Source organism: Pseudorasbora parva, chromosome 25 (genome assembly GCF_024679245.1).
Source record: "Pseudorasbora parva isolate DD20220531a chromosome 25, ASM2467924v1, whole genome shotgun sequence".
Taxonomy (NCBI): Eukaryota; Metazoa; Chordata; class Actinopteri; order Cypriniformes; family Gobionidae; genus Pseudorasbora; species Pseudorasbora parva.
The window spans coordinates 6,848,962-6,862,309 of record NC_090196.1 but is presented as its reverse complement, the minus strand read 5'-3'; the positions used below and the strand labels follow the sequence as shown (position 1 = coordinate 6,862,309).

General features: G+C 41.2%; 1 protein-coding gene across 1 annotated transcript in view; it reads left to right on the top strand.

Annotated features, from left to right (window-relative positions):
* The window catches only part of slc17a6a (solute carrier family 17 member 6a), a 30,388-nt gene extending 17,368 nt beyond the window's left edge, over window positions 1-13,020 (top strand). The window contains exons 8-12 of the mRNA XM_067436131.1: window positions 1,995-2,144; window positions 4,073-4,205; window positions 4,304-4,414; window positions 4,538-4,665; window positions 9,061-13,020. Coding sequence (XP_067292232.1) covers window positions 1,995-2,144; window positions 4,073-4,205; window positions 4,304-4,414; window positions 4,538-4,665; window positions 9,061-9,408 — 870 coding nt within the window. The 3' untranslated portion in view covers window positions 9,409-13,020. The remainder of the gene's footprint in view (window positions 1-1,994; window positions 2,145-4,072; window positions 4,206-4,303; window positions 4,415-4,537; window positions 4,666-9,060) is intronic.
* The last annotated feature ends 328 nt before the right edge of the window (window positions 13,021-13,348 follow it).

Sequence of the window (13,348 nt, the reverse complement as noted above, 5' to 3'; positions counted from 1 at the left end):
TAGATGGCGATGTCATTTTGTAAAGAAACACTATGCGCCTATAGACATGTAACACGCATGTGCATGACCTCACCTATTTCACAAATTCACATTTTGTGGTTTACACAGGGAAGATGACTATCGTTTTTAAAAGCTGACACTTTGAAACCCGTTTTTAAAAGTTTTTCAGTTTTTCAGAGTGTATCCATGCTCTTCCAAGCTTTATAAAGGCAGTGAATGGTACTTTAGATTGTGAAGCCCAAAAAGCACACCCATCCATCATAAATGTAATACACACCGCTCCAGGGGGTTAAATGTGCTGTATATCATTTTCTGACTATACTAAATTCAGTTCACACATAAGTAGGCCTATATTATTTCCATGATACCCTTTTAAAAACTAAGCTAAGATGGTTGCACGTATTTAAAGTGTCTCATGGTCAGTTGTAGCACGTTTAAGATATTTTAAAGCTTATTTGCGCGTATTCCTCAAACAAATTCACTGTTCAGCTTTTAATATCGATTTTGAAGCCCAAAAGAGCACACCCATCCATCATAAATGTAATACATACAGCTCCAGGGGGTTTAATGTGCTGTATGTAATTTTCTGACTGTACTAAAGCATAAACATACCATAATATGTGTGCAGATATTTAGCAAATTTAGCAAAAAATATTTAGTAAGATATTTGTCAATCTTAAATACTAAAGTTTTAATAAGGGCACTCTGAATTGAAGCCATGCATTAAAAAAAAAATATATATATATATATATATATAATTAATATTTATAACTTTATAAACTACAATCATGGCTTCTAGTTACAGCCGTATGTGAGTCTAGTTCCGGCGGAAGAATGACCTCTTATCCGACATATACTAATAATAATATTAATAATAATAATGCGTTCGATTTATATAGCGCTTTTCTAGGCACTCAAAGTGCTTTACATTGAAGGGGGGAAACTCCTCAACCACAACCAATGTGCAGCACCCACCTGGATGATGCGACGGCAGCCATATTGCGCCAGAACGCTCACCACACACCAGCTGATTGGTGGAGAGGAGACCGAGTGATGAAGCCAATCAGGATATGGGGATTATTAGGAGACCATGATGGACAGAGGCCAATGGGCAAATTTTGGCCAGGATGCCGGGGTTACACCCTACTCTTTATCGAAAGACATCCTGGGATTTTTAACGACCACAGAGAGTCAGGACCTCGGTTTAACGTTTTATCCGAAGGACGGTGCTCTTTGTCAGTATAGTGTCCCCATCACTACACTGGGGTGTTAGGACCCACACAGACCACAGGGTGAGCGCCCTCTGCTGGCCTCACTAACACCTCTACCAGCAGCTACCTAGTTTTCCCAGTTGGTCTCCCATCCAGGTACTGACCAGGCTCAGTCCTGCTTAGCTTCAGTGGGAAACCAGTCTTGGGCTACAGGGTGATATGGCTGCTGGTTATATATGACGTAAGATGTATAGCCACCTTTACATATGACGTAAGATGTATAGCCACGTTTCCACCGTGGGAACTTTTCCCAGGAACTAGGGACTTTAGGGTTAGTCTGGGAAAACCCAGACAACTTCCGGCAAATTTAGATTTGCTCTGCAAGTAGTTTGGCAAAGAACCCATTCAAGCCCATTTCTAATCCATCAAAATCGCAGCACCAATCAGAAACGTTGGGCCGGGCGTTACACAACGTTTGTGAGACACAATTTTCTAAAGAAAAAAAAGTTCCTGGGACAAATTGTTCCAGGTCATTTAGGTGGAAATGGGGCTTGGGAGTAGCGTAAGCTCAGGTGAGAGTCGATGCCTCTCATGATCCAAACAACAAACTCAAGCTCTTCCCACATTTCTTCTCGTTTAGTTTACGTCATCAGAATTAATGCAACTCCTGAATCTCCATCAGTAGAGAGACAGAAAGGTGGAGTTTCATAATCATACTTGTCAGACTTCTTTGATTGCTACAGGTCTTCTTCAGATTTATTAACATGTTTCTTTTTCCTACAGAAATTCAAGACGCCCTGGAGGAAGTTCTTCACCTCCATGCCGGTCTATGCAATCATTGTGGCCAACTTCTGCCGGAGCTGGACCTTCTACCTGCTGCTCATCAGTCAGCCAGCGTACTTTGAGGAAGTGTTTGGCTTTGAAATCAGTAAGGTGAGAGAATTCAGGAAGAAAATGTTCTTGCATTAATCAAGTCTCTGTATTTGACAGCTTGTAAGGCTTACACACATGAGCTTGTGTATTTGCTGTATGAATTGGTCTTAGATGCAATCTTTCTGGTCAGGCCTCAGTTTGAATCATTACTGTCTGTTGTGTTTGACCCCTCATTCATGGAGTCGCCGCATTGGATTGTATTTGAGATGTTGGGCATTCAGAAATGTGTGTTCATAGTGGCATACATAAATGAAACCTGACATTGTTATTGATCTTCAGCTCCTGAGCTGAGAGAGTGATATAAATCCTGCAAGACTGACATGTGTAATTGAAGTTCTGCTTTGATTCTGCTGCTCAAACGGCCTCATATCTGCAGCATGGGAGATTGGCACATTGTTTTGGGGTTTTATCAGTCATGGCTTGCTGAGGATTTTAATTTTAGTTATAAATTTGAGCCACACATTTGGTTATTTCAGCCAGACATTGTTCACTCCCACTGATGTAGTACACCCTTCCCCCAAATGCCCCAAATCTAAACCCATATGACTTGTGTTCCTTTTGTGGAAAACTAGGAGAAAATAAGCATAATATCTGAGCTGTACTACAGTGCATCCAGAAAGTATTCACAGCGCTTCACTGCTTCCACATTTTGTTATGTTACAGCCTTATTCATTATTGTTTTCCTCAATTCTTCAAACAATTCCCCATAATGACAATGTAAAAGAATTTGGTTTGAAATCTTTGCAAATGTATTAAAAATTGCAAAAAATCACATGTACATAAGCATTTACAGCCTTTGCTCAATACTTTGTTTAAGCACCTTTGGCACCAATTACAGTATGATGCTTATCACACCTATTTTTGGGCAGTTTCTCCCATTTGTCTTTTAAGGACCTCTCAAGCTCCATCTGGTTAAATAGGGAGCGTCAAAGCTCAGCCAGAGGTGTTCAGTCGGGTTTAAGTCTGGGCTCTGACTGGGCCACTCAAGGACATTCACAGAGTTGTCGATCCTGACTACTCTCACAGTTCCTGCTGCTGAAAAACATCCCCACATCATGATGCTGCCACCCCCATGCTTCACTGTAGAGATGGTATTGGCCAGGTGATGAGCGGTGTCTGGTTTCCTCCAGACATGACGCTTGCCATTCAGGCCAAAGAGTTCAATAAGACAAGTTGTTTCATAAGACCAGATAATTTTGTCTCTCTTGGTCTGAGAGTCCTTCAGGTGCCTTTTGGCAAACTCCAGACGGGCTGTCATGTTCCTTTACTGAGGAGTGGCTTCTGTCTGGCCACTCTCCCATACAGGCCTGATAAGTGGAGATCTGCAGAGATGGTTGTTCTTCTGGAAGGTTCTCCTCTCTCTCTCTCTCTCTCTGCTTGAGCTCTGTCAGAGCGACTATCGGGTTCTTGGTCACCTCCCTGACTTAATTTGCAAAGATTTGTAAACAACCTTCTTTCATGTTGTCATTATGGGGAATTGTTTGTAGTATTAAGAAAAAAATGAATTTAATCCATTTTGGAATAGTGGTGTAAAATAAAAATTGTGTAAAAAATGAAGTGCTGTGATGTAAATACCTTCTGGATGCACTATATTAACTTAATCTAATTCAATCTAAATCAAATAGTATACTGCAGTTAAAACGAGAATCAAGTATTTAAATTAGCTTTAATATGTTATCAGACACATCAAAATAAGTGTAATTCTTTAAATTAAGAATATTAATTTGAAGTATACTATAAGTGCATATTTAATACAATTAAATGCACCTCTTTTTCACAAGGGAGGTGCAAATGAGTTTTAAAGGTTTAGCGGAGGGGTCCATAAAAATCACCATTGAAAATTCTCACAAAGTAGAATTAGTTTTCCTAATTTTGATGAACTGTCCTTGTGAGGTGACGTCCCGAGCACTGATGGTTTCTGTTGTCAGGTCGGGATGCTCTCTGCTCTACCCCACCTGGTTATGACCATCATAGTGCCAATTGGTGGTCAACTGGCTGACTTCCTGCGCAGCAGAAACATCTTAACCACCACCACCGTCAGGAAGATCATGAATTGCGGAGGTAAGAGTGACCGTATTGATTACATCATTTGTATCTTTTAAGGAAATTAATTGAAAATATTCGTTGGTAAGACCTTTGATCCATCCATTTGACTGTAGGGTTTGGCATGGAGGCCACGCTGCTGTTAGTGGTCGGTTTCTCTCACAGTAAAGGTGTGGCCATCTCATTTCTGGTGCTAGCCGTCGGTTTTAGCGGATTTGCTATATCAGGTGAGAAGCTTCACAATTCTGTTGGCACACATTATAGACTTCAGTGCAAGTTTTGAAATCCCATTTTGATCATTTAGAAAATATATAAAATAAATGTCCCAATATTTTTTGAATGTCTTTCAGGTTTTAATGTCAACCACTTGGACATTGCACCAAGGTATGCCAGCATACTGATGGGTATTTCTAATGGAGTGGGTACACTTTCTGGAATGGTGTGCCCTCTCATTGTAGGAGCTATGACCAAAAATAAGGTGAGACATATTGAAATTATCCTCATTTTCTTCATTTATTTATTCTGTTTGTTGTTGTGTTTGCCCTATTAGCATATTTTTATACCCTAGCTAGAGCGGCTAGTCATTAAATGTGTCATCTATTTAAACATTATAACTGTGCCCAAGAAATGAGCTAAACTGGTGAATGTTTGTGTGGATCAGTGTACAATAGACTGCTTTGATTTTGCAAACAAGGGTTAGTAAATGCAGGATTTGCACAAAAGTTGGGAGCTCATCAGAGACAATGGTAACTTTAGCCACATTAGCCACCAGCATGATAACAAGCACATTCACAACGGCATTTTGCATACATTCACAAATTATAATGTACCTATTTTAATGATCTGAGCTCATGGTCTGAAGCTCATGGCTCAGGTGCACTTAGGGCACGTCCGAATACACTTTTTCTAGTTTAACGATGGAAAAATCCATTGGCATGACAGGTGCATGAACCAAAAGTCTCATCTCCCTTTCCTTTTAAAAGCTAGATTCACTCTTTACATGGTGGGATTTTGCGAGCTATTCCAGAGAGGAATCCTTTTATTTTTGTGGGTTGTGCATCCACCTATAGGCTCACATTACTAACACAGCCTTTAAATAACACAAAAAATACTGCGCTATTGACTTTAGAGCAGGTTTGTGTTGGTCAATGGCCAGTCGTTTTCAGTTCCTCAAAATAGCAACACACCAACAATGCGCCTAACACACCTGTTTTTCAGACCAGACGCCCATTGGCAAACAGATTTGCTATTTAAACAACATGGTGCTAGACGTGAAATTATTAAAGTGCCGGGCTGAAACCAGCAGAAAACCCTTTTTGTCTGGTCTCACATTGCACCAGGTGTATGAAAGGGCCCAATGCGCAGTAACATGTTTTGAATATGAAGTTGGATAAATAGTTGGTATTGATCCGTCTTTGAGAATTCTACTGGCTGTGCGAGGTTCTCCAGTTCTGTTGTTGCTATAGTAAGCATGCGCTGAACAGGCTCAACCCACTTCTGAAAGCAGCTCATTTGCATTTAAAGAGACAGATGACAATAATTAAACACAATAATCCCCTAAATAATTTTGTCTAAAAATAAAACTCCTACAAAGGCATATGCAATATTGTCAGCTGCAAAAATAACCCAGTCCACGCCTTTCCAGCCCTAATGTTTCACTGTGTGACTTTAAAGGTGTCATGAACTGGCTTTCTTTTCTTTTTTTATACTGTTGTCTGAGGTCAACTAATGACGATTGTGTGTTTTTTACATCATCATCATCATCATTACATCATAACTAATAAGTAATAGGCTATTTTCTACACTGGTTTTGAGTCTCTCTCCTGAACGCTGGGTTTTGATGGGTGTGACGCACTGGAGGCTTGGACGTAAACGCCCACGGCTAGGATTGGAGAAGATTTGCATATTTAATGAGCTTCAGCTCCGCTGTCAGTTCAGTTCACATGAGGGAGAGATTATTAAAGTGGCAACTGCAATGATTCTCTCGACCACAGGGCTCGTAAAAGTCTTTATCAAGTAGGGGTTGCACCGACTAGTCAACCTTAAAGCTCTGTCATGACGACTTTAAGCTTGACGTCGACTAGTCGCTGGCCTATAGAGGGCGCAACAGGATAAACAGTTTCCTGACACGCAGGCTCTGTTTTAAACAGTGACAAATGACAAATAAATGCATACTCCAAAGGCTCTCCACAAGACATGTTTGATTATACCATCTGGATGCTCAAAATTGATCAGGAGAATGCAAGCTTTATGAACGTCGCGCTAAACTAATGCTTGCTGCATTGCAACGCACACACACATAGCCGATCACACAAAACCATTCAGTAGCGCAGAAATGTATCAACCCTGTTCTGTGATTTATCAATAAAATAGCTTAGAAACTGAAAAGTTCTAGCATATATTTCTTGATAACTAAAACTCACAGCTTCACTATCATTAGAGAGACGCTGACAGGTAGAATTAATTCACACACAATCGCTCACTAATGCATTCATATACATGTAATGTTTAATGTGTAATGTATATTGCTACTTATCTGTTTCTTATTCAGAACGAGCAGAAATCTGTGAGAAATATAACGACCATAAGACAAAAGAACTGATACAAAAGCTGTTATGTAGGACCAATAACCTTGGGCAGTGCTGTGTCATATGCCATAGCTGTCCTGTGTTCGCGTCTCAGCTCAAGGCTCAGGCTTTTTTGTTCATTAATGACGTCATCAGCGACTAGTCGACGCCGACTCGACTTTCATCACATAAATGTTGTCGTTAAAAAAATGGAAGTCGTTCAACCCCTATTATCAAGCAAACACAATGATTTATTTCTCATCCACCTTCAATTTATTGGAATATTATTTGTGTATTAGATGGCCCACAAGATCAGTCGATATAAGAGCAAACACACACACACACACGTGCGCGCCCAGATCAAGAAAGAATTTCTGCCGACGGGCGTACGTTTTAGTGCATATTTAACATATAGCCCCGGGACTACTAATAGGCCTACATATAAAAAAGATATTTTACTCACATAAGTTTGTTGCACCATTCCTGTCTGATCCAATATAGAAGCACAGCATTGTGTCTGCAAATCCAGCTCTTGAGACTCTTGAGACGAACGATTCAGCAGTGAAATGAAGTGAACACACAAACGGTTTTCACGTGTCACACATTCCTAATATTATGATCTGAAGGAAGCTTATGCAGCGAATGTGTTCTTCCACAATATCTCGCTATCTTGCTCCACATGTTTATTGTTGCTGGCTAGCCAATCAGCTCCATGAGTCGGTGGGCGGGGCTACCGAATTAGATGAGTCGGTGGGCGGGGCTACTGAATAAGATGAGTGGGTGGGCAAAGCTACTGAATTAGATGAGTCGGTGGGCGGGGCTACTGGATTAGATTAGTCGGTGGGCGGGGCTACTGAATTAGATGAGTCGGTGGGCGGGGCTACTGGATTAGATGAGTCGGTGGGCGGGGCTACTGGATTAGATGAGTTGGTGGGCGGGCTAGGGGCTACTGGATTAGATGAGTCGGTGGGTGGGGCTACTGGATTAGATGAGTCGGTGGGCGGGGCTACTGGATTAGATGAGTTGGTGGACGGGGCTACTGGATTAGATGAGTCGGTGGGTGGGGCTACTGGATTAGATGAGTCGGTGGGCGGGGCTACTGGATTAGATGAGTCGGTGGGCGGGGCTACTGTATTAGATGAGTTGGTGGACGGGGCTACTGGATTAGATGAGTCGGTGGGCGGGGCTACTGGATTAGATGAGTCGGTGGACGGGGCTAATGGATTAGATGAGTGGGTGGGCAGGGCTAATGGATTAGATGAGTCGGTGGGCGGGGCTACTGGATTAGATGAGTCGGTGGGCAGGGCTAATGGATTAGATGAGTCGGTGGGCGGGGCTACTGGATTAGATGAGTCGGTGGACGGGGCTACTGGATTAGATGAGTCGGTGGGCGGGGCTACTGGATTAGATGAGTCGGTGGGCAGGGCTAATGGATTAGATGAGTCGGTGGGCGGGGCTACTGGATTAGATGAGTCGGTGGGCGGGGCTACTGGATTAGATGAGTCGGTGGGCAGGGCTAATGGATTAGATGAGTCGGTGGGAGGGGCTACTGGATTAGATGAGTCGGTGGACGGGGCTACTTGATTAGATGAGTCGGTAGGCGGGGCTAATGGATTAGATGAGTCGGTGGGCGGGGCTACTGGATTAGATGAGTCGGTGGGTGGGGCTACTGGATTAGATGAGTCGGTGGGCAGGGCTAATGGATTAGATGAGTCGGTGGGCGGGGCTACTGGATTAGATGAGTCGGTTGGCGGGGCTACTGGATTAGATGAGTCGGTGGACGGGGCTACTGGATTAGATGAGTCGGTGGGCGGGGCTAATGGATTAGATGAGTCGGTGGGCGGGGCTACTGGATTAGATGAGTCGGTGGGCGGGGCTACTGGATTAGATGAGTCGGTGGGCAGGGCTAATGGATTAGATGAGTCGGTGGGCGGGGCTACTGGATTAGATGAGTCGGTTGGCGGGGCTACTGGATTAGATAAATCGGTGGGGCGGGGCTACTGGATTAGATGAGATCGGTTTCGTCGCGCGATGATGTAAAGATGAAGCACATGATTGTTTGCTGGGCCTGGTGTCTATAAAAGCTTTTCTTTGACTGACAAGGAAGTTTTAAGCTCTGAAACTTACAGGATATTCTTATATTACTATGACCTTTTATATATCAAAAGCTCAAGGGAAAGTTGATTTCTCAATTCATCACCCCTTTAATAAATCCTTACAGTAGTTTTTTAACACCAAAAGAGGGTTTGCGCTGGAGAAAACTGTTAGTAAATCTGGCCCTAAATGTTCTCTTGTTTGTCCACCAGACTCGTGAAGAATGGCAGAACGTGTTCCTGATCGCCTCACTGGTGCATTACGGTGGCGTGGTGTTCTATGGGATTTTTGCGTCCGGCGAGAAGCAGCCGTGGGCAGATCCCGAGGAGACCAGCGAGGAGAAGTGTGGCTTCATCGATGAAGACGAGTTGGCGGAGGAGACCGGTGACATCACACTGAGCAGCGCTCCTTTCGGAGGCCAGGCCGGTCTCGGGGGCCCCGCCAAAACATACGGGGCCACAACACAGCTGAACGGGGGATGGGCGAAAGGCTGGGAGAAAACAGAGGAATACATCCAGGAGGACGCTGAGCAGACGTATAGAGGAGACGGGTACTCGTAGACATTTCATTCCCTATGAGTCAAAACAAAACATAGTAAAAAAGAAATTAAGATTATAGACACTGTACTCAACAAAGCATATCTGTAGGAGTCAGAGGTGTCTTTTAAAAAGAGTCTCAAATGAATATATAACAAATATGAGAGATATTAATAAGAATATACAAATAATTATATATATATAAAAAGTCATATTTAGGATTATATAAAGAATATATATGGCTAAATCAGTTTAAAGACTATGTAAATGTTTCTTTTAAAAGTACAGATATGTTGAACTATTACTGTGGTTTACAACATTTAATCAACTGACAATATTTAATAGCACAGACTGTAATCAAAGCACAGGTCTTGGCTGTTTTTACAGGTTTAGACTAGTTTTGCTTTAGTTTTTGTCTTCTACTGTAACTTTAGTAGATGAGTAGTTGAGTTTAATTGGTCAGGACCAATTTTGAGTAGAGCAGTTTAGATTAACACGTAGTTTAGTTCAAAAGAAACTAGTGTTTCACTCTGGTTTACAGAGCTCTTGCCATTGACCTTACAGAAAATATGCAAAAATTTGGGTTATTTAACTATATTATATAATTTAAACCTACAAAGAATGCTGTTTATCATTATGTACATGTACTGTATTACACACTATAAACTAGTCCCTTTAATCGGGACATAAACCTAGAAGGTAGAGCAAAATAGACATTATAAAACCGCTGCAGAAAGAATCTAAAATAGCACAAATTTGCTAAATATAACTGCTATATCTGAATACAGATGTGTATTAAAATAAGTGTGAAATATACTGAAAAACCTTTAAATGTTTGAAACGTCTTAAAGTACACTTGAGAACTTTTTAAAGTGCAATCTTGTATAAATTTTGTTCAGCTACTCACATCAACAATCCATTCAAGTGTGTGCTTGGCAATACGGTCCTGTATTTTAAGTGGTATTAAGCTGGTCTTCATTTAAGATGTTCCATTATAACCACCATATAATGACAAACCAGACATTTTCTAAGATACTTTGAATGCACTGACATGTTATTTGAAAAGAAAAAAAAATTAAGTGATTTCTATCTTAAGTATGTGTTTTGACATGGATTTACTGTTTCTGTGAGACTGTTGTGAAGCTGAGTCAGTGATATCTGTGCTTACTGTTTATTGGGCCATATTTATCATAGAAACTGTCATACGAGTGAGGCTGTTCGTTTGGGATGTATATTGTGATGCCACTGAGAGCCTTGTATGATTGAATCCTGAATAAGGGTCTGGTGATCATCTAGTGTATTTAAATGTCGCCATGCAAAGCTGATGTAATGTGTTCTTGAGTGAATCTCACAAAACCTGCCAGGAACATGTTTAGGTCCTATTTCACATATTTCAGTTAGTTCACCCAAAAAACAATAAATGGTTATCAATCATGTCATTCCAAATAAGACTTTTGTTCATCTTTGAAACACTTATGAAGATATCTTAAATAAAATCTGAGAGATTTCTGTCCCTCCATAGACAACTACGCAATTACTACTTTGATGCTTCAAAAAGTTAATAAAGAGATCATAAAACTAACTGAATTGAGCAGTTTAGTACAACTTTTCTGAATAGATTTGTTCGCTTTATATGATGAACAGGTTTAATTTAGGCTTTTATTCACATTTTAACATTGATCAGTGAATATAAACTAAAGATCAACTGTAACCACTTGAAGTGTGAAAGGAACCCCATTGGTTCTCGCAGAAGCTCAAACACACAATAATGAACCCCATTGGTTCTCGCAGAAGCTCAAACACACAATAATGAACCCCATTGGTTCTCGCAGAAGCTCAAACACACAATAATGAACCCCATTGGTCCTCGCAGAAGCCCAAACACACAATAATGAACCCCATTGGTTCTCACAGAAGCTCAAACACACAATAATGAACCCCATTGGTTCTCGCAGAAGCTCAAACACACAATAATGAACCCCATTGGTCCTCACAGAAACCCAAACACACAATAATGAACCCCATTGGTTCTCGCAGAAGCTCAAACACACAATAATGAACCCCATTGGTCCTCACAGAAACCCAAACACACAATAATGAACCCCATTGGTTCTCGCAGAAGCCCAAACACACAATAATGAACCCCATTGGTTCTCGCAGAAGCCCAAACACACAATAATGAACCCCATTGGTTCTCGCAGAAGCTCAAACACACAATAATGGACCCCATTGGTTCTCACAGAAGCTCAAACACACAATAATGAACCCCATTGGTTCTCGCAGAAGCTCAAACACACAATAATGAACCCCATTGGTTCTCGCAGAAGCTCAAACACACAATAATGAACCCCATTGGTCCTCACAGAAACCCAAACACACAATAATGAACCCCATTGGTTCTCGCAGAAACCCAAACACACAATAATGAACCCCATTGGTTCTCGCAGAAGCCCAAACACACAATAATGAACCCCATTGGTTCTCGCAGAAGCCCAAACACACAATAATGAACCCCATTGGTTCTCACAGAAGCTCAAACACACAATAATGGACCCCATTGGTTCTCACAGAAGCTCAAACACACAATAATGGACCCCATTGGTTCTCACAGAAGCTCAAACACACAATAATGGACCCCATTGGTTCTCGCAGAAGCTCAAACACACAATAATGAACCCCATTGGTTCTCGCAGAAGCTCAAACACACAATAATGAATCCCATTGGTTCTCGCAGAAGCTCAAACACACAATAATGAACCCCATTGGTCCTCACAGAAACCCAAACACACAATAATGAACCCCATTGGTTCTCGCAGAAACCCAAACACACAATAATGAACCCCATTGGTTCTCGCAGAAGCCCAAACACACAATAATGAACCCCATTGGTTCTCGCAGAAGCCCAAACACACAATAATGAACCCCATTGGTTCTCACAGAAGCTCAAACACACAATAATGGACCCCATTGGTTCTCACAGAAGCTCAAACACACAATAATGGACCCCATTGGTTCTCACAGAAGCTCAAACACACAATAATGGACCCCATTGGTTCTCGCAGAAGCTCAAACACACAATAATGAACCCCATTGGTTCTCGCAGAAGCTCAAACACACAATAATAGACCCCATTGGTCCTCACGCATCAAGCAAGCATGTTTGAGCTTCCGTTTACCTTAACTGATGTGTGAGTTTGTTTATATGTGAATAAAAGCCTAAATTAAATCTGATCATCACACAAAGTGATCAAGTCTCTTCAGAAATGTTTTACTAAACTGCTCAATTCATATGGATTCATTTTATGATCTCTTCATGAACTTATTGAAGTGTCTAAGTGTCAGTTGTGTAGCTGTTAATGGAGGGACAGAACTGGCTCAGATTTCATCAAAAACATCTTCATTTGTGGAACGACATGACGCTGAGTATTTAAGGACAGATTGTTATTTTCTGGGTGAACTAATAACCCTTTAATAAAATATTTTATTTTGCATTAAGAAAATCAAGCATGTTTTTAGGACCTGTTTTTATTGATTTATTTTTGACATTTACAATAATTAATAATAATAATAATAATAATAGATTTTATTTATAATGCACTTTTCATTCCGAAGAATCTCAAAGTGCAACAAAGGGGGGGGGGGGATAACAACAAAAAATGAATAACAAGTAAAAATATAGAATACTACAAACAATCAACCAACACAAAAAAAAAAAAAAAAAAAAAAAAACAGAACAGAACAGAAAACAGAGCTGATGGTGAACAGAAACAGAGCTGATGGTGAACAGAAAACAGCTGATGGTGGAAGTCTCTGTTAGCTCCGCAGCACACTGTGGTCCACTCCATGTTTCAGATTTCTCCCAGCGGCAGTGTCCCGATGACATCGCGGAGGAAGGACAGCTGAAGACCAGATGATGGGTCTTCATGAATTAAGCACATTTCTTCCAAATTCTCATTAAATTAATG